Source organism: Hypomesus nipponensis, chromosome 16, assembly GCF_054491055.1.
Source record: "Hypomesus nipponensis isolate SF chromosome 16, ASM5449105v1, whole genome shotgun sequence".
Classification (NCBI taxonomy): domain Eukaryota; kingdom Metazoa; phylum Chordata; class Actinopteri; order Osmeriformes; family Osmeridae; genus Hypomesus; species Hypomesus nipponensis.
Window position 1 is genome coordinate 6,888,288 of NC_140376.1, and position 17,270 is coordinate 6,905,557.

The 17,270-nt window shown below is 51.2% G+C and overlaps 2 protein-coding genes across 5 annotated transcripts; one reads left to right on the forward strand and one right to left on the reverse strand.

The window, feature by feature from the left end:
• Positions 1 to 198: 198 nt before the first annotated feature.
• Positions 199 to 3,401, forward strand: tmem44 (transmembrane protein 44). The gene is made up of 10 exons (XM_084675459.1): positions 199 to 623; positions 727 to 847; positions 943 to 1,027; positions 1,354 to 1,520; positions 1,763 to 1,849; positions 1,934 to 2,125; positions 2,210 to 2,377; positions 2,508 to 2,594; positions 2,754 to 2,897; positions 3,123 to 3,401. Exons 1-10 carry the CDS (start codon positions 484 to 486, stop codon positions 3,399 to 3,401), a joined length of 1,470 nt encoding a protein of 489 aa, XP_084531585.1. The 5' UTR covers positions 199 to 483.
• Positions 3,402 to 3,823: 422 nt separating this feature from the next.
• exoc1 (exocyst complex component 1) lies at positions 3,824 to 17,270 on the reverse strand. Of its 4 annotated transcripts, none has more exons than XM_084676236.1 (20): positions 17,088 to 17,270; positions 16,525 to 16,656; positions 16,199 to 16,329; positions 15,531 to 15,690; positions 14,450 to 14,637; positions 14,009 to 14,236; positions 13,748 to 13,880; positions 13,508 to 13,617; positions 12,871 to 12,939; positions 11,901 to 12,050; positions 10,290 to 10,398; positions 9,724 to 9,768; positions 9,158 to 9,321; positions 7,776 to 7,889; positions 7,115 to 7,194; positions 5,673 to 5,901; positions 5,375 to 5,558; positions 4,830 to 5,029; positions 4,378 to 4,572; positions 3,824 to 4,253 (listed from the first exon to the last, which is right to left on the reverse strand). In XM_084676236.1, the coding sequence occupies exons 2-20, from the start codon at positions 16,646 to 16,648 to the stop codon at positions 4,101 to 4,103; spliced, it is 2,766 nt and encodes a 921-aa protein (XP_084532362.1). In that variant the 5' UTR covers positions 16,649 to 16,656; positions 17,088 to 17,270; the 3' UTR covers positions 3,824 to 4,100. The 4 variants fall into 4 exon arrangements, with proteins under 4 accessions (XP_084532362.1, XP_084532361.1, XP_084532365.1 ...); XM_084676235.1 differs by having other exon boundaries at positions 7,115 to 7,197; XM_084676239.1 differs by lacking the exon at positions 12,871 to 12,939 and having other exon boundaries at positions 7,115 to 7,197.

A 17,270-nucleotide genomic window follows, 5' to 3' on the forward strand; every position in this document is an offset into this window, starting at 1 on the left:
TTTCTACTCCATCATTTTGGAAACGATTACATTGTACATGCACATGATGACTGCTTTGATTCCAGTTCACGAGTAATGCCTTAAACATAGTTCCAACAGTTCCATAAATAAATCATATATTTCAGAGGATGTGTTTTTATTTGGCTTTTACCTCCATTGGTATACACAAACCCAGAGCTCCCTAGAAGAGCTTTATAGATGTCCAGGTTCTTTGAACATATGGAGTGATTCAACATTGTCTCAGTTACGGTCTGGTCGTTATTGTTTACATAATTCGTACTTCTGGCGTTTTAAGATTTGTCCCTCGACGATTAACAGGTTAGGCTGATGATGCGTAAGAGATGGGGCACACCTGGCTATACGTGTTTAATGAGCACGCGTTGCATTACAGACGCTCATCCGGTCAACGGGACCAGACGTTTTTTGTTGTGGCCGACTGCAACGTCTTTGGCAATGGTAAAACACATGGTTTATAATTGAAATATGATTACAAAAGATGGTAGTTTGAACGTGCGGGTGCGCCTGGATACAATATTCAGCTGTTTTCAAAACAATGAAAATGTTTGCGTTCCAATCGGCCTCGGCTGCTTGTGCGCGTTGGTCTTGCTGGCATCCTGTTGCATGTGAGTATAAGCCTCCTATATTACTTTTACCAATATATGACGTCTCATTAATGCAATTGAAAGCTTGGTGTTGTCGCACATTTCCTTTATTTCCCAAATCAAGACTTTGTTTAAGAGTGCGCGGCAGACATGCTGGCGTCGAAGCTGGCGGCTCGATATACTGCTTCTTCGGCAACGTATGCAACATGGTCGGGGCCATTCTTTCCCACCAGCTCGCGATACAGGTGAGGAAGAAGCCACTTGCATGTTTCATGTCAAATCCAGACAGCGTTAAAAACTATTCGAAATCAAACCTATCTTGTATCTCTCCCTTCTCGAGGTTAAACTGGGTGTTTTTATGGTTTTTCTGGATGCGGTTAAAGTTGCCGCTATCTTACTGCCTTTGTGTTGCAACTCGTCCGCTGGTAAGTGATGCGACCAGGACTTGCACGTCTACACCTTAGTAAATAACATGGTTAACTTGTTCACTGGACGCTTCTGTCACGGTAAAACTAAGTCCCTTATCTTATGCAACACATTTGCCTGGGCAACGGAGATATAGGCGTCCGTGAGATAAATTTACTACAGAGATTAGACTCTACCTTAGTGAAGTTGGCTTCAAGTTAAAGATTATAAACAAATTATCCAGGAGTTTAGAGTTGTCATGCGCGGTTACCTGAACCACCCAGCCTCTTTCAAAAGTGTCCTTGCCGTAAATTGACTACCCATTAACTGAGCAGAACTTTCTCAGTGAGGAGACAGAGGATGGAGCGAAGGAGGCGGAGGCAAAACCAGACCTACCAAGCCGTGTTCGGGCTGGTGTTACTGGGATGCGGAGGCTGGTTGAGCACCCAGCTTTCCCTAAACCCAGCTGCACACTCTGCCACGGGGAGACGACTGCTGAGTAATCTCGTGCATGTAAGCCTCACTTTAACAAATACACATTAAAATCTGAAAACGAATAAGGAAAATGTGATTTTAGCAGCCTCATTCATAGCTTGCACCTTGCGACAGTTTCAGCATGCCATTTATGTTGGAGCTGGAGTGCACTCCAGCTCCAACATAAATGGCATGCTGAAACTGTCAGTACAACAGGTACTGCTTCCCCTGCCTCTGTTGGAGCACCAAGGTTGAGAGCTGAATGTTGCGTCTCTGTCCAGGATCAGACAGCAGTCCTGGGGTATGTGCTTGGCCTGCTCTACCTGGTCATAGCCTGGACCTCCAAGCTTCCGGTGCTTTCCAGGGCAGTGAGTCACACCTCACTATAATATGTCTAAATAATAATATATAATGACACACAAGTCACCAGGAAAAAACGTCTTGTGTTTCAGCACAGAGGGGAGGTCCTCTGCAGGGCGCGGGTGTGGTCTGGGGTGTTGTGTTTCCTGGCTGGAGTCCTGTACAGCAGTGCTGTCCTGGTGTGGTTAAGGGCAACCCTGCCCTGGCACAGCCAGCTGGAGGCTGTGCTGGCAGCTTTGCCCTGGCTTCTGGCTGCTCTCGGCTCTGCTGCCCTGGAGGTCCTCGTATCCTTAAACATCAAACATAAAAATAAAAGATTGTCCTAGCATCCTGCCTGTGATTGGTCCTTAGCAGGAATGACTGACTAGATCCTGGCTGTTCACTGGTGCAGACGAGGCCCTAGTCAGAAGTGTAGGAAGCTGTCCCCATACACAGAGCATCTCCTAGGGGGGTCCCCTCCCTCCTCCCCAGAAACACAGCATCGCCCGTGGGGGCACCAGGGGGTGACTCCTCCCTCTGGCTCCATCACCTCCATAGTATGTGCAACAGAGACAGCCAGGGCTCTGGGCAGGACTGTTCTGTGGTGTTTGTTTTTCAACACAGGATTTGAGCCGAGTGTTTTGTGTCTTAATGTGTCTGTTCTGTTTTCCATGCCCTTCTCTTCAGTTGGGCTTGGACAGGGCTCCTTCACAGAAGAAACCTCTGGCTGACCTGGGTCACTATATGGATGTTGACATTCAACCTGTGAGAAAGGTGAGCTGAAATACTCAACCCCTCTCAGCTACATAAACTGCCAGGGTTATCTCCTCCCTGGTATGAGTACTATGAAGCCATCTGTGTGTGTGCGCTGTGAAGCTGTGTGTGTGTGTGTGTGTATCCTGGTGCATTTGATGTGTGTCTGTATGTGTCTAGATGTGTTTGAAGCAGGTGACGCTCTCGAGGGAGAAGGTGCCGAACTGCCGACCCCAGCGGACGACGGAGAGGGTGGTGAGAGTGGACGAGGCCTGCACCGAGTTGGACTCCTCCTCAGACTCATCCCTTAGCTCTGACCTGCAGGTAGTCATCCTCTCTTCTGCTCAAACAATCAGTGTACCGTCATGGTCGCTGTGGGGGTATGGGTGCCATTCAGTGGTAGCATTTAAACAGAGATCGAGAGGTCACAGGTTCAAATACTCCCCCTCTTTTGTTTGTCGCTTTACTTCAACACGTTTGCTGAATGAAAACAATTGACTAATTGTGTATTTATGTACCTACGCATTGTTTCCCCTGGTGCACCCCTAGGGGGCACCACTGTGTCCTGCATTACATCTCCGGCCCTCCTGTCTTGTCTCTAGTGGGATTTTGAAGAAGCAAGCCCACGATGGAGCCGACCCCCCTCCCAGGAGAACGTGGACAAGTTCCCCCTGCAGGAGTGGCCCCAGGGCCCCCCAACCGCCACCCGCCCCAGCAACCTGCCCCTGCCCCAGCCCCCCCAACCCCCACCCACCTGCCCCAGGCACCCCCAACCCCCACCCACCTGCCCCAGGCACCCCCAACCCCCACCCACCTGCCCCAGCATGATGACGGCAGCAGAGAACCTGGCCCAGTAGCCGGGGGTGGACCAGTCGACCAGGGATGATATCTTCCCCTTTATCTGGTCTATACTTTGGTATACTCATTCAAAAGGTAATAAATGCACAAAATTCAGTTCTGTCTAGTTCTTATTGGTGTGATTGCTATCAGCAAGGCACACTATCATTCTCTAACATTATTTGCTGCCTCTCATAGCTGGCACTGGAATGTTTTGGTCTTCTTTTAGTTTGCTCAATAACTAGTGAGAAATGACAAACTAATGTCAGTTAACATGTAGACACTCGCCCCTTAATGCTCCCAAATGTTGGTTTGGCTGCAGTTCACATTTAGGTAGTTTATGAAGCTACTGTTGATCTATTACAGCATATAGACACTTGCTCTATATAATGACAAAGTACACAGGAAACAAGTTGAGATTTGTAGTTTATTTACATTTGACATTCTGCCTATATATATATATCACACATAATTAAGCTCCATTATAAAATGTACTTTGCTGGACATTTTTGCTTAAGTTTAAGGTCTTAGACGATTTACAACACAAACTAGTATGTGTGCAACATGGAATTGGCGGGGGGAAATCATTCTGTGAATCTCTTTCAGTCAAGACATGTAAAAGAAGGTAAGTAGTGTTTCATTTTGCGAGGCACCAATAAGCAGTGATGACGTCAGTAACGCGCTCTGTGGTTAATGCGACTGGGCGATGCTGGAGAAGTACTCCAGCATGTCCCTAATGGTGAAGTCCATGGTGATGCCAGATCCCGGGTAGCAGCGGCCAATCAGACCCTCGAAGTGCTTGTACTGGCGGATGAACTCATCCTGCATCGAGTGCCACACCACCTAGGGGACAGCGCGGGAAATGCAGGTGAGTCAAATCTGTCTGGCTGCCCCAGGTGAGCTGAGCTCGTGTTGCTATTTCATGGGCATATAATGGGATGTTCTAGTACTCGTCGGTGTGTCTCACCTGCAGCAGGCTCTCCTCCTCACACAGGTGCTTGTCCACCTTCCTGTACAGGTTGTCCAGGCCCTTCTTCACCTCCTTCCCAGGGTACTCCTTGATCACCTTCCTCAGCTCCTGCTTGTTGAAGGCCAGCTGGTAGCTGACCTCCTCCTCACGCACGCCCTGGGCCACGCGCGCCTCCACGCCCTCGAAGAAGTGCTGCGACACGTGGGCAACGCTGTCAGTATGGCCACGGACCCTCTAACCTCACCATCCTGACCCCACCATCCCGACCTCACATTTCAGCCCCAGACCCCGGCCGTTACCTTCCCAATTCTTGACCTCAACCTCACATTCCAGCCCCAACCCCACCATCCTAGCACCCTGACCTCACTATTCCCACCCCTGATCTTGACCTCAACCTCACCCCTGACTATCCCTGACCTAACCCTTCCAACCCCTGACCTCCCTCTTACGTTGAGCTTCTCCAGCGGCTGGCCCAGGGAGTTGATGACGTAGGACCCCAGGTGGTCAGTGTACTTGTGCTTGGCCTCCTTCCTCTCGGCCTCCAGGCAGGAGATCTTCAGGCGCGACAGCGTGGAGAAGATGTGGTGGAAGTTCTCCATCATCACCACGTCACGTGGGGTCTTCTGGCTCTCATTGGCCACCTTCTCCACTGGGGAAAGACGGTGAGGTCATCACCACCGGCCATCAGCCAATCACATAGGTACAACATTCTTTTTGCACTGTGCTTTGTAATATTGCAGTTGAAGATTTGGATGTACTGTGCCTGGTAAATACAGATATTTCCTTGACTGACTGACCGCCCCCAAAGAAACAGCTAGAATTACACACTTCTAATCTTTGATTTGTTACAGTAAATTTACATTGTCGTTTTAGATCAAAGCGTCTGCTAAATTAATACAATTTACAAACTCATAGCAAGCCATTTGTTATCGCTATTGCACTTTTTCATGCACTATTTGTACATGTTTTTTTTGGTACAGGATCATCCTCTCACCGTTCATGAAGACGGCTCTGATCAGCTTGACGTAGGCCTTGTCCAGGTCGCCGCGCCGCTCGGCGCTGCGGAAGATGGTCTCCGCCAGCTCGGCGAACTCCTCGAAGCCCGTGACAAACGGCAGGATCCCCACCTTGCTCTTCTTGGAGATCTTCACCTCCTCCATCTGCCGGATCTGAACGGACTGCACAAGCACAACAAGCCATATCTCAACAGACTGCACAAGCCAGGTGAAGGAGGGAGGGAGGATGAAGGCGTGCGATGAACGAGGACCCCCCCCCCCCCCTTTTCCACTCACGATGCATTTGTCGAAGTTCCTCTTGACGGTGACCAGCACGTTGCCCAGGGTGGTGCTGAGGTAGGAGGCCGGGTCCACGTTCTCCGCCGTCCACACGTGGTGGCTCATCTTCACCAGCATGTACAGCGAGTGGAAGCTGTCGATCTTGTCGCCCAGGGCGATGAGGCTGTGGAGCTCCGTCTCGATGCTCTGAAAGATCTTGTTCATCATCAGGCGCACCAAGTCCTTCCTGGAGAGGAGAGGGGTGGAGGTAACATATTGTTGGGATGTTCTCAGTTGTTATTCAGTATTTATTTTGTCCTTAATATTCTTAATTTTAGATGGAGATGGGGAGGAGGGGGAGAGGGGGGAGGAGAGGGAGAGGGAGAGGGAGAGGGGGGAGGAGAGGGGGGAGGAGAGGGGGGAGGAGAGGGAGAGGGAGAGGGAGAGGGGGGAGGAGAGGGGGGAGGAGAGGGGGGAGGAGAGGGGGGAGGGGAGGAGAGGAGAGGGGGGAGGAGAGGGAGAGGGGGGAGGAGAGGGGGGAGGGAGAGGGGGGAGGGGAGGAGAGGGAGAGGGGGGAGGAGAGGGGGGAGGGAGAGGGGGAGGAGATGGAGGAGGGGGAGGAGATGGAGGAGGATAGGGAGATGGGAGAGGGGGAGGAGAGGAGAGGGGGGAGGAGGGGGAGGATAGGGAGATGGAGGAGGGGGGAGGATGGGGAGATGGAGGAGGATGGGGAGATGGAGGGGGAGATGGAGGAGGAGGGAAGAGGGAGGAAGGGAGGGAGGAGGGAGGAGACGGAGAGGGGGGAGGAGAGGGAGATGGAGGAGGGGGAAGGGAGGGGGGGGGAAGGGAGGGGGGGGAAGGGAGGAGGGAGGGAAGGGAGGGAGGGAAGGAGGAGGGGGGAAGGGGGGAGGAGATGGAGGAGGATAGGGAGATGGAGGAGAGGGAGATGGAGGAGAGGGGAAGGGAGGGAAGAGGGAAGGAGGAGGGGGGAAGGGAAGAGGGAGGGAGGGAGGGAAGGGGGAGGGGGAAGGGAGGAGATGGAGGAGAGGGAGATGGAGGAGAGGGGAAGGGAGGGAAGAGGGAAGGAGGAGGGGGGAAGGGAAGAGGGAGGGAGGGAGGGAGGGAAGGGGGAGGGGGAAGGGAGGAGATGGAGGAGGATAGGGAGATGGAGGAGGGGGAAGGGAGGGAGGGGGAAGGGAGGGAGGGGGAAGGGAGGGAAGGGGAGGGGGGGAGGGGAGAGGGAGAGAGAATATATAATATTGGTATAATATATATAATGGTATAATCTTAGATTGCTTATTAAAAGGTTAGGCCAAAAGGCATTGTCAAAGGAACAGGACTCAAGAATTCTAATGTACCTTGTTGTGCACTTGTTACAAATAAAATTGAAAATATGAAGCATCAGAGTTTCGAGTGAATGTGTCTCCCGCTGAGAGCCAGAGGGACGGAGAGAGACTCACTCAGAAGACATGGAGTGTCTGTGCTCCCCGTGGGGGGCCATCCTGGAGGGCTGTCCTCCATCCAGCTCCTCCCCCTCGCCCTGCTGAAACAAGCCCTCCCACATCAGCCACAGGACCACAACATATCATGGAACTATATCAATCGGTGTGTTCGACTTCATGCAGCGCTGGCTGCAGCCGGCTGACTTGAAGCTGAGAATGCCATTGGCTGCTTCGAGTCAGTCGTGCTGCAGGCTACGCCGCATGAAGTCGAAAGCACATATTAGCCGGCTCACCACCAGGCAGACTACAGTTACATCACCAGGTTTCAGTAAGTCAAATGTAGACCATTTTAAGACCATAAAGACAGCTAGCGTTTCTGTAAGTGAACGAGGGTCAACACCATTTTTAGACCCGACTACATGAAATTTAAGACCTCGTATGAAAATATGGTAGTTTTTAAGACGTTTAAGGCCTTAAATTTAAAATTTTGAATTCTAGACTTAAGACCCTGCGGAAACCCTGGGATTGGGCATGTGGAAAGGCAGGAAGGGAACAATATCAGTGGTTGAAAGTTTGGGTTGATACAATGCTACTGCCTGACTGGGTCTGCAACTGACTGGGGAGGGATCACAATAAATATACAATAAAACCAACATTAAAAAGAAGAGCCAGTGGGTACCTGCGGCGCCACCTGGAGGGGTGGAGGGCTCTGCTGCAGCTTGAAGAACTTGCTGATGAAGTCTTGTTCTGCCAGACACAGAGGCTCCAGCTCACTGAGCACCTGCTCGAAGATCTGGAACCACACACACACACACAGTACCATCAGTAACACACACACACTACCATCAGTAACACACACACAGAGTACCATCAGTAACACACACACAGTACCATCAGTAACACACACACAGAGTACCATCAGTAACACACACACACAGTACCATCAGTAACACACACACAGAGTACCATCAGTAACACACACACAGAGAGTACCATCAGTAACACACACACACACACACACACACACACAGAGTACCATCAGTAACACACACACACAGAGAGTACCATCAGTAACACACACAGAGAGAGTACCATCAGTAACACACACAGAGAGAGTACCATCAGTAACACACACAGAGAGAGTACCATCAGTAACACACACACAGAGAGTACCATCAGTAACACACACACAGAGAGTACCATCAGTAACACACACACAGAGAGTACCATCAGTAACACACACACAGAGAGTACCATCAGTAACACACACACAGAGAGTACCATCAGTAACACACACACAGAGAGTACCATCAGTAACACACACACAGAGAGTACCATCAGTAACACACACACAGAGAGTACCATCAGTAACACACACACAGAGTACCATCAGTAACACACACACAGTACCATCAGTAACACACACACAGTACCATCAGTAACACACACACACAGAGTACCATCAGTAACACACACACACACAGAACCATCAGTAACACACACACACACAGTACCATCAGTAACACACACACACAGTACCATCAGTAACACACACACACACACAGTACCATCAGTAACACACACACACACAGTACCATCAGTAACACACATACAGTACCATCAGTAACACACACACTGTACCATCAGTAACTCACACACACACACAGTACCATCAGTAACACACACTGTACATCAGTAACACACACAGTACCATCAGTAACACACAGACACACTGTACCGTCAGTAACACACACACACACTGTACCATCAGTAACACACACACACACACTGTACCATCAGTAACACACTGTACCATCAGTGACACACAGACACACTGTACCATCAGTGACACACAGACACACTGTACCATCAGTAACACAAACACACACACTGTACCATCAGTAACACACACACACTGTACCATCAGTAACACACAGACACACTGTACCCTCAGTAACACACACACACACTGTACCATCAGGAACACACAGACACAAATATTAGTAACAGAGATAGGCACTGTCATATGAGTAAGACCACAGAGGCACACTCCAACATTACCTTGTCAAACTTGGTCCTGTCGGCCACGTCCAGGTCGGAGGCGGACATGTTGCCCATGTCGAGCAGGGAGGAGGACTGGGAGCGCCGGCTGTTGGAGCCCTGCACCGCCAGCTTGTTGAGGCTGGACGTGGAGCCGGTCAGCTTCCCGGAGCTGCCGTGCAGGCCTGGGACGAGGAGGAGCACACACTCAACCAGTGGAGGAGGCGTCGCGCACGCCACACAGGCGGGAAGTGCAGGCGTGTTAGGCACGCGTGACTGAGCAATGTGTGGATGCGTTCGAGCAGTGGGGTGAGGCATGTCGACTGTATGGACAGCCTGTCTAAGGACAGGCTGGAGGGTGGCTACGTGAGGGGGGGGGGGGGGTCTTGGATGTGCAGCGACAGGACAGCAGGGGTACTGATGGCAGTAGGTAGGAGCTGAGAGTAGGAAAGCAGAGAGGGGCAGGAAGTAACGACGAACACGCGGCAGGAAGTAGCGAAAGGTAGGAAGGTGAGAGAGAGAAACAGGAAGTGGAGAAGTGGGTGGGGGGGGAAAGGGTTACAGGTGAGTTCCGGCGGAATACTTACTTTCCGTTTCCTGTTTGAGAGCGCTCTCTTTCCGCGGAAGCGTGGCTGTCAGCCGGTTAGCGAGGCAGGCGGCAGAGACACAGACGTTAAAGACATGCAGCATGAGGACTCGGGAGGCCATGTTAAGAGGTCAGAGGTCACACTTTGACATGCAAGGCAGATTGAGCTGACCTCAGGGCTGCTGCAGTGTGTGTATGTCACCGTGTGGTGCATAGAGCACACACACACACACAGGCATTAAGAAGCCATGGAACAGAAGTTCAGACAGTCACACTGAGACAGAGAGAGGCATGGGAGCTTCAACATCAGGCACGATGTGTGAAACAGTGTCACGGACACCAAGTTATTAAACACAATCGAGTTCCTTGCTTTTTCCCGGCTGTGTATGGATACCACATTCATTGTTTCGTTTTTTTGCCTTCTGTTTGGCACACGCTTTCATAGCGATGAGCAGACGGAGGGGAGGGGGGGATTTGAACCTACACCCTAATCAGAGCTCTAACCACTATACCCTACTAGCAAAAAACCCTCCCCCTCCAGTTTGTGGGAAACGTCAGAGCTCTTACCAAACTTCCCCTTCCCCTCCTTGGTCGTTCCCGCCATCTTGATCTTGGCGATCTCAAAGAAATCTTTGATTTCTCGCTCATAGAGTCTGCTCATGTAGTCAACATACGTCTGGGGGGGAGAGAGAGGGAGAGAGAGAGGAGAGTGCTTACATCTCACAGTAGGAGTGAAGCCAGCAGGAGGCCATCTTTGCTTTTCAAAAGAACATAAAAACAGGGAAAAGGGGAGTGGTTTGTGGATCGCAGGTAGGGGTGTCACGATACCAAAAATTCAGTAGTCGGTGCCGATACCAGTAAAATAACACGATTCTCGATGCCAATTTCGATACCATGGTAAAAAAAAAAAAAAAAAGGATTTTCTAAGACTCCATGTACTTGAACTTGAAACATGAACTTAATTATACAAATATTTTGAAAAATAGCTAAATGTCATAAGACAAAACATGTGCAACAGAGCATAGCACAACATAATACAGTGCAATTAAGCCATTCAGCTAACAAGATGAACATGAGTTTACCTTCTAACCAAGGTAGGCTATACGCTAAGTTAAAACTACAGCATAGCTAACCTAAACTATAGGCTACACAACATAAGCCATTGTAACTGTAGTGCCCACCATCTCAAACATTGTGTAACGTGTATGACAGGTTAAAAAAACAGAGAGTGCATTCTTTGGATGTATTCAGAACTTCGCCGCGACCACAACGAACATTGATTTATTTGGTAGAATGCCAGTTGTTAGCATCGGTGCTGCGCCTCATCTGGAACGGCTCACCTTGAATTCTTTAAACAAATCCGGATGACGATCTTTCAGTTGCTTAGTTAAATTGGAAGTATTACCTCCCTTGATCTGAAGAACACGGTAGCATCTTCTGTAGGCCTATAGTGGCTTCTGCAGATTAATTATAACGCCACGGTCATCTGCCTCAAACGCAAAGTAGGCTATTTCCAACCACAACATTTTGTGCCTTTGTTGTAAACAAGTCGAGATGGGGCGATCGCTGCAGCTGCAGTTGCTATCTTGGTTTTCTAACTGTAAACGTCGCCTGGAACACTCCTGAATACTGCCCCCAACAGTTCCAGAAGAGGCGCAGCACCGATGCTAACATCTGGCATCGGCGCTCACGATGCTTAAAAAAATGGGCATCGTTGGTGTTTTGTTATTTTAGCATCGAAAGGTATCGCAAGTATCGGTTCTCGTGACATCCCTATTCGCAGGAGTTGAAAATATTACAACTTGTCTTGATGTAAGTGTGCATTTGAGGGAGTGGGGGCAGGGGGCGTGGGGGCAGGGGGGGTGGGGGCAGGGGGGGTGGGGCGTGGGGGCAGGGAGCGTGGGGGCAGGGAGCGTGGGGGCAGGGGGCGTGGGGGCAGGGGGCGTGGGGGCAGGGGGCGTGGGGGCAGGGGGCGTGGGGGCAGGGAGCGTGGGGGCAGGGGGCAGGGGGCGTGGTGGCAGGGGGCGTGGTGGCAGGGGGCGTGGTGGCAGGGAGCGTGGGGGCAGGGAGCGTGGGGGCGTGGGGGCAGGGTGCGTGGGGGCAGGGTGCGTGGGGGCAGGGAGCGTGGGGGCAGGGAGCGTGGGGGCAGGGGGCGTGGGAGCAGGGTGCGCGGCTCACCCTGGACAGGCCCTCGTACTTCTCCCTCTGGGTGGTCTTCAGCCACTCCATGAGCTTGGCGTAGCGCAGCAGCTCCCTGTGCAGAGGGCTGTGTTTGGGCAGCAGCAGCTCCGCAGTGTGCTGGGTCAGGCTGGAGCTCTGGTCGTGGCCCTGGAGACACACACAGCATCAGCACACACACAGCATCAGCACACACACAGTCAACACACACACGGCATCAGTACACACACACACACACACACACACACACACACGGCATCAGTACACACACATACACACACAGCATCAGCACACACACACACACACAATGTCAACACACACACACAGTCAACACACACACACTGTATCAACACCACAGCATCAGCCCCTCCCCCCCCATCTGCACCACATGCACCATCAACGCACACACACAGCATCAGCATCTGTACACACATTATCAGCACCCGCACATACACACACACACACCATCGACACCTGCACCGTCAATGATTCATGTAAGGACATCTTATGCAAGGAGTGCCAACCAGGTGAGTTCACTGGAGCTTGAGGCAGTGTGGTCAACATCACCACTAGAACAGGTTAGTATCAAATGTAAATCTGCATGTCACAAACAAAGTCTCCCACAGCGGCAAATCAGATGATCACATCCCCACGCTCTCCCCTTGTCTGCTGCTACACAGCCTAGCACAGTTGCTACATGCAGGCAGAGGGGATGACAGCAGCCTGGAGCCACAGGGGTCAGGGGTCATGAGGGTCAGTCTGTGAGAAGACGTGAGTAGGGATCAACGCACTCCATGCACTCTCGAGCCAGCATTCTTGAGGACCAAACAAAGGGCTTGAAAAAGTCAGACTGGTGAGTCGGGGTAGAGGGGAGGGGTCAGAGGTTAGAGAAGGGGGGAGGGGGGGGGGTCAGAGGTTAGAGAAGGGGGGAGGGGGGGGGGGTCAGGGTGGTTGCTGTGGGGGTACTCACTGGGAGAGACAGACAGGAAGACCTATAGAACTGAGGGATGGTCATTTTGAAGTGACTGAAGTGGTTGAACTGACAGAGAGAGAGACAGAGCAGTGAGGTCTTTACAGAGCAGTGAGGTACAGACAGAGCAGTGAGGTACAGACAGAGGAACAGAGCAGTGAGGTCTTCACAGAGCAGTGAGGTACAGGCAGAGCAGTGAGGTACAGACAGAGGGACAGAGCAGTGAGGTCTTTACAGAGCAGTGAGGTACAGACAGAGGGACAGAGCAGTGAGGTCTTTACAGAGCAGTGAGGTACAGACAGCAGTGAAGTAACTGACAAGACGGACAGAGTGAGGTACTGACAGAGCAGTGAGGTACTGACAGCAGTGAAGTAACTGACAAGAGGGACAGAGTGAGGTACTGACAGAGCAGTGAGGTACTGACAGCAGTGAAGTAACTGACAAGAGGGACAGAGTGAGCTCCTGGCAAAGCGGCGTGATACGAGCAGAGCAGGTGACTGTCAAAGACTTGCTGCTTCTGAGGACAGTACAACAGTGACCCAGTGTGTTGGGCACAGACCGGGCCCTGGGAGACGCCACTAAAACGAAAGACGCGTCACGTGTCGAGATGCACGTCGCCACGGGCGCCGGGGTTTACCTGGTGAACGAAGACGTTGTTGAGGTGGTTGGTGAGGCGCCGAGCGAAGGTGTCCCTGAGCTCGGAGAACAGCTGCTGCTGCTGCTTCACTGCCATCAGCTTCTCGTGGCCTGGACACACACACACACACACACACGCACGCACACGCACACACGAGGGCCAGGGTCAGTATCAAGTGAAAGAGTGGGCCAATTCAAAACTGCTACACGTAAAACACACACACACTACATATATCCACACCTGGTCTGAGTGCCACATTCATGCATTGCAGCAGGGCCTCGGAGGCGTTGATGCAGGCCTCGATGCCCTTGGGGGAGGACAGGTCTCCCTCCTGCAGCGCTCGCACGTGGCCCTTCGACAGGTCCATGTAGTTCTGGGGGGGGGGGGGGGGGGGGGCGTACAGGACAGAGTCACTTACACTCAGCTCCTCTGGTAACGCCTCTGAGTAACCTCGGTGACCCCCGGTAAAGCCCCCCTCCCCCCGCTCCCCCTCCTCCTCACCACCAGGAACTGGATCTCGTCCAGCAGCTTGCCGTTGTTGGTGTTGCTGATCTGGATGAGGAGGTTGCTCTGGGAGATGTGGTCCATCTGCTCCTTGACGCTCTGCAGCATCTCCTCGTAGCTGCTCAGCTTGCCCTCGATGGTGTCCACCTCTGACAGCGCCTCGTCCAGAAGCTGCATCAAGATGTTCACCTGCTTCTCTGAGGCCATGATGGACTGGATGTTGGCCTGGCAGAGGAGACGAGATCGGATGTTTATTATTGGATCAGTTTTGGGGGGGAAAATTTGTTTTCTAAAAAAGGTTTGCGAAAATGTTCTCGACCAAAAGTTTCAAAAAGGTTACAAAAATATTTGGGATTATTTTTCAAAAACAGGTTTGCATCATTGATAACCAGGAAGTGGGGGACTGGTGCATTTCCTGTCTGTCTGCGCTGCACTCACCCCATCCAGCACCTGCAGCTCCCGGGACAGCTTCTCAGCGAAGGCCTCGGCGTTGGAGATGGCGTACTCACACACGTCCATCATGCCCGAGATGTCCTGCTCCTCCCTGGCGTTCAGCTCCTGGTAGTCGTCCAGCGCATCCTCGTCGCCCCCGGCAACACTCTGGCTCTCCCCACTGGGGACGGATTCTAAACCAGGATGTGGAACACCGGTGAGCAGGAAGTGGGGACGTGGGACGTAGTGAATGGAGTCTGGGTTAGCAGGGGGGTGGGCAAGATTCTGAGCCTTGTGCGCGCTCACAAATGCAGAAAAAAAAACGCTTTCGCAATTCAACAAATGATGATGAATTCTAAAAAAACGAAAGATAAAACAAAAAAAATCCAAAAAGAAAAACAGTCCACATACACATCACAGACCACTCAAGGAGCAGCATCAGTCTCTCATTAACGGGAGGAGGAAGAGGAGGATGCCAAAAGAAAGCCAAGAGAACGGGATGAGGAGGAAACAGGCAACAAGGGAATTTCTACCAACCTTCAGCTTTAGGAAGCTCTGGCCAGAGCGAGAGTGTGAAAGAGAAGAAGGGTGGGAATAGAGAGGTTAGCAGAGAGAGTCGCCCCACAGGTCAGCGTGCATACAGGTGTTTCAGGGAGCACGCTTTCACATTCATGCCTGGCACTGCATGGATAATCGCTTATGCTACGCTAAGCTATGGCCCACACATGCACAACTGTGTGCGAGTCCTGGGGAGGTATACCGTTAAGACTCTGACAGATAACGTATTCACTTGGCAGACATACAGGTGGGGATTTGAACCTGCGACCTCTTGATCTCCAGTCAGCTCTACCGCTGAGCTACACCCATCCCCAGGTATAGACCCACTGGAATACCATAGTCTTTGGAGTCAGTCCCCCTCTCGTCAAGGACAACAATGCGGATAAGAGTTCAAAGGTCAGAAAGGAAGCTTTAGCAGCCTGCACACACACACACGCACACACACAAGCTAACAGGACAGTGGTTCTGCTCCGACGGGCAGGGTGTCCCCACACACTGTCCAGCTCTGCGCCCAGGCGTCCCTGCCTACCTTCCAGCAGCTGGGGGCTGACGTTCACAAACTCCACCTTCTTCCTCAGGTAGCGCTGGTTCAGCTTCCAGATGCAGGAGATGAAGGAGTTCTTCTCGGTCGTGCTGCTGGCCACCCACTTGTACACCTTTTCGAAGTGAAGGTCGAACTCCGGGTTCTCCTGAGGCGACAGACGCGCCACGGGGAGAGAACGTAGGGATGAGGGGGGGCGTGAGAGAAGAATGGAGATGGGTGGAGGGTTCGGGGGAAGATATTTACGATGATGGAATGCATCCATTTAGCAGATGCTTTTATCCAAAATACTTGGAGGAATTGAACCGGTGACAACTTGATTTGCAGTTAAATACTCTTCGGGTTGTACACCATTCTCTACCACTGAGCTACACCCATCTCGTCCTGTTACGACACGCCCACTCAAAGCAGGTTAGCACATTAATCTGCAGAGGACTTCCTGTCGTTAACCTCACACTTCCTGTAGCTGTCGTTGCTGGAGGCTTCTCACACAATTTGACAAGGAAAAAGCTCATGGGTAATCAACAGACCTGGCTCATCTTACATATATCGATCCCAGGCCTGCACCTATTCGAGCATGGTGGTTAGGTCAACGGGAAGGGAAGATGACCTTTGACCTAAGTTCAATACATCTTATATTGGTTCTAGAAGCTGACCTTGCTGGAATCTTTGGCGTCCACCTCAGTCAAGTCTCTCAGCTCCCAGGCCATCTGGCGCTTGTAGAAGTCTCCTTTGTCCGATTTCTTCACCTTTACAACCTTCACTTGAACAGGCCTCTCTGTTGTCACTGCCGCACAAAAATCAAAACCATCATTTAAAAACAGTTGAAGGGGAAAAATATACTTTACCAGGGACTGTACCGTTCCCCTTATTTAAACCCATGAGCAGTAAAAGTTGATGGCACACGTGTACTTCATTAGCAAATGTTCTCATTACTCTGGATTTTATGGGAATTCAGCTGTTTAGATGGTCGCAGTCACACCTGTTGCACACAGGAAGCAGTTCTTCTTCTTCTTCCCCGCCTTGCAGACGTTGACGATGCTGAGGAGCCGCTCATCATTGGGCGTGAAGATGTCCCTCTGGAGTGCGTGCTTGATGGCAGTCATTGTGGTTCCTGAATCAAGCAAACACAACGCCGCCATAACGACACATCAGTTTCAGTTAATCTCAGCGGAAACACTTATTTATCAAAGCGTTAACACACTAACGGCCAAAGCTGTTCCTACCTATAATTGACTGGTTCCTTGCTACTTAGGTGAAGACTGTTGTTAAGCAGACTAGTATACCGCTCCCAAACGTTACGTTATCAAGTTCGTTAGCTAGCCGGATAGCTATACATCGTCTAATGGTTATTTTATCAAACTGTTAAGTGCTATACCTTGCTGGAAGAGTAGCACATCTTTCGCACTTCAGACTGTCGGACCTCCAAACGCAAATGGCTTCAATCTGAGTAGCACAGTTCTAATTGTATCCTACGGAATGGTCCTGCTAGCGAGCTAGATTAAAACCTAACGATACCTGCTCAGTTTTATGCACAATACTTACATGAAATGACTCACGAATAGAGAACGTAAATCAGAGTGGAAATTGTGCTTTCATCCGCTGTTTGTTCCCATGTAAAGAGGTTTCGTCTTCTTCACAGTAGGAAAATAAAATATATTTTCATTGGTAAACAGTCCCTCATCTCTGCCCTGCCCTTCCCCTCAGCTTCCTGTTTCCGCTCAGGAG

Bases quoted from the DNA above. Each gene is read 5' to 3' on its own strand.
- tmem44 (XM_084675459.1), top strand. From the start codon at position 484: ATGATTACAAAAGATGGTAGTTTGAACGTGCGGGTGCGCCTGGATACA. The intron at 2,378-2,507 runs GTATGTGCAACA...CCTTCTCTTCAG, and splicing joins CTGGCTCCATCACCTCCATA to TTGGGCTTGGACAGGGCTCC. The intron at 2,898-3,122 runs GTAGTCATCCTC...GTGCACCCCTAG, and splicing joins CCCTTAGCTCTGACCTGCAG to GGGGCACCACTGTGTCCTGC.
- exoc1 (XM_084676235.1), bottom strand. From the start codon at position 16,648: ATGACTGCCATCAAGCACGCACTCCAGAGGGACATCTTCACGCCCAAT. The intron at 16,330-16,524 runs GTGTGACTGCGA...TTTGTGCGGCAG, and splicing joins CTGCTTCCTGTGTGCAACAG to TGACAACAGAGAGGCCTGTT. The intron at 5,902-7,114 runs GTGAGTCTCTCT...TCTCCTCTCCAG, and splicing joins AGACACTCCATGTCTTCTGA to GAAGGACTTGGTGCGCCTGA.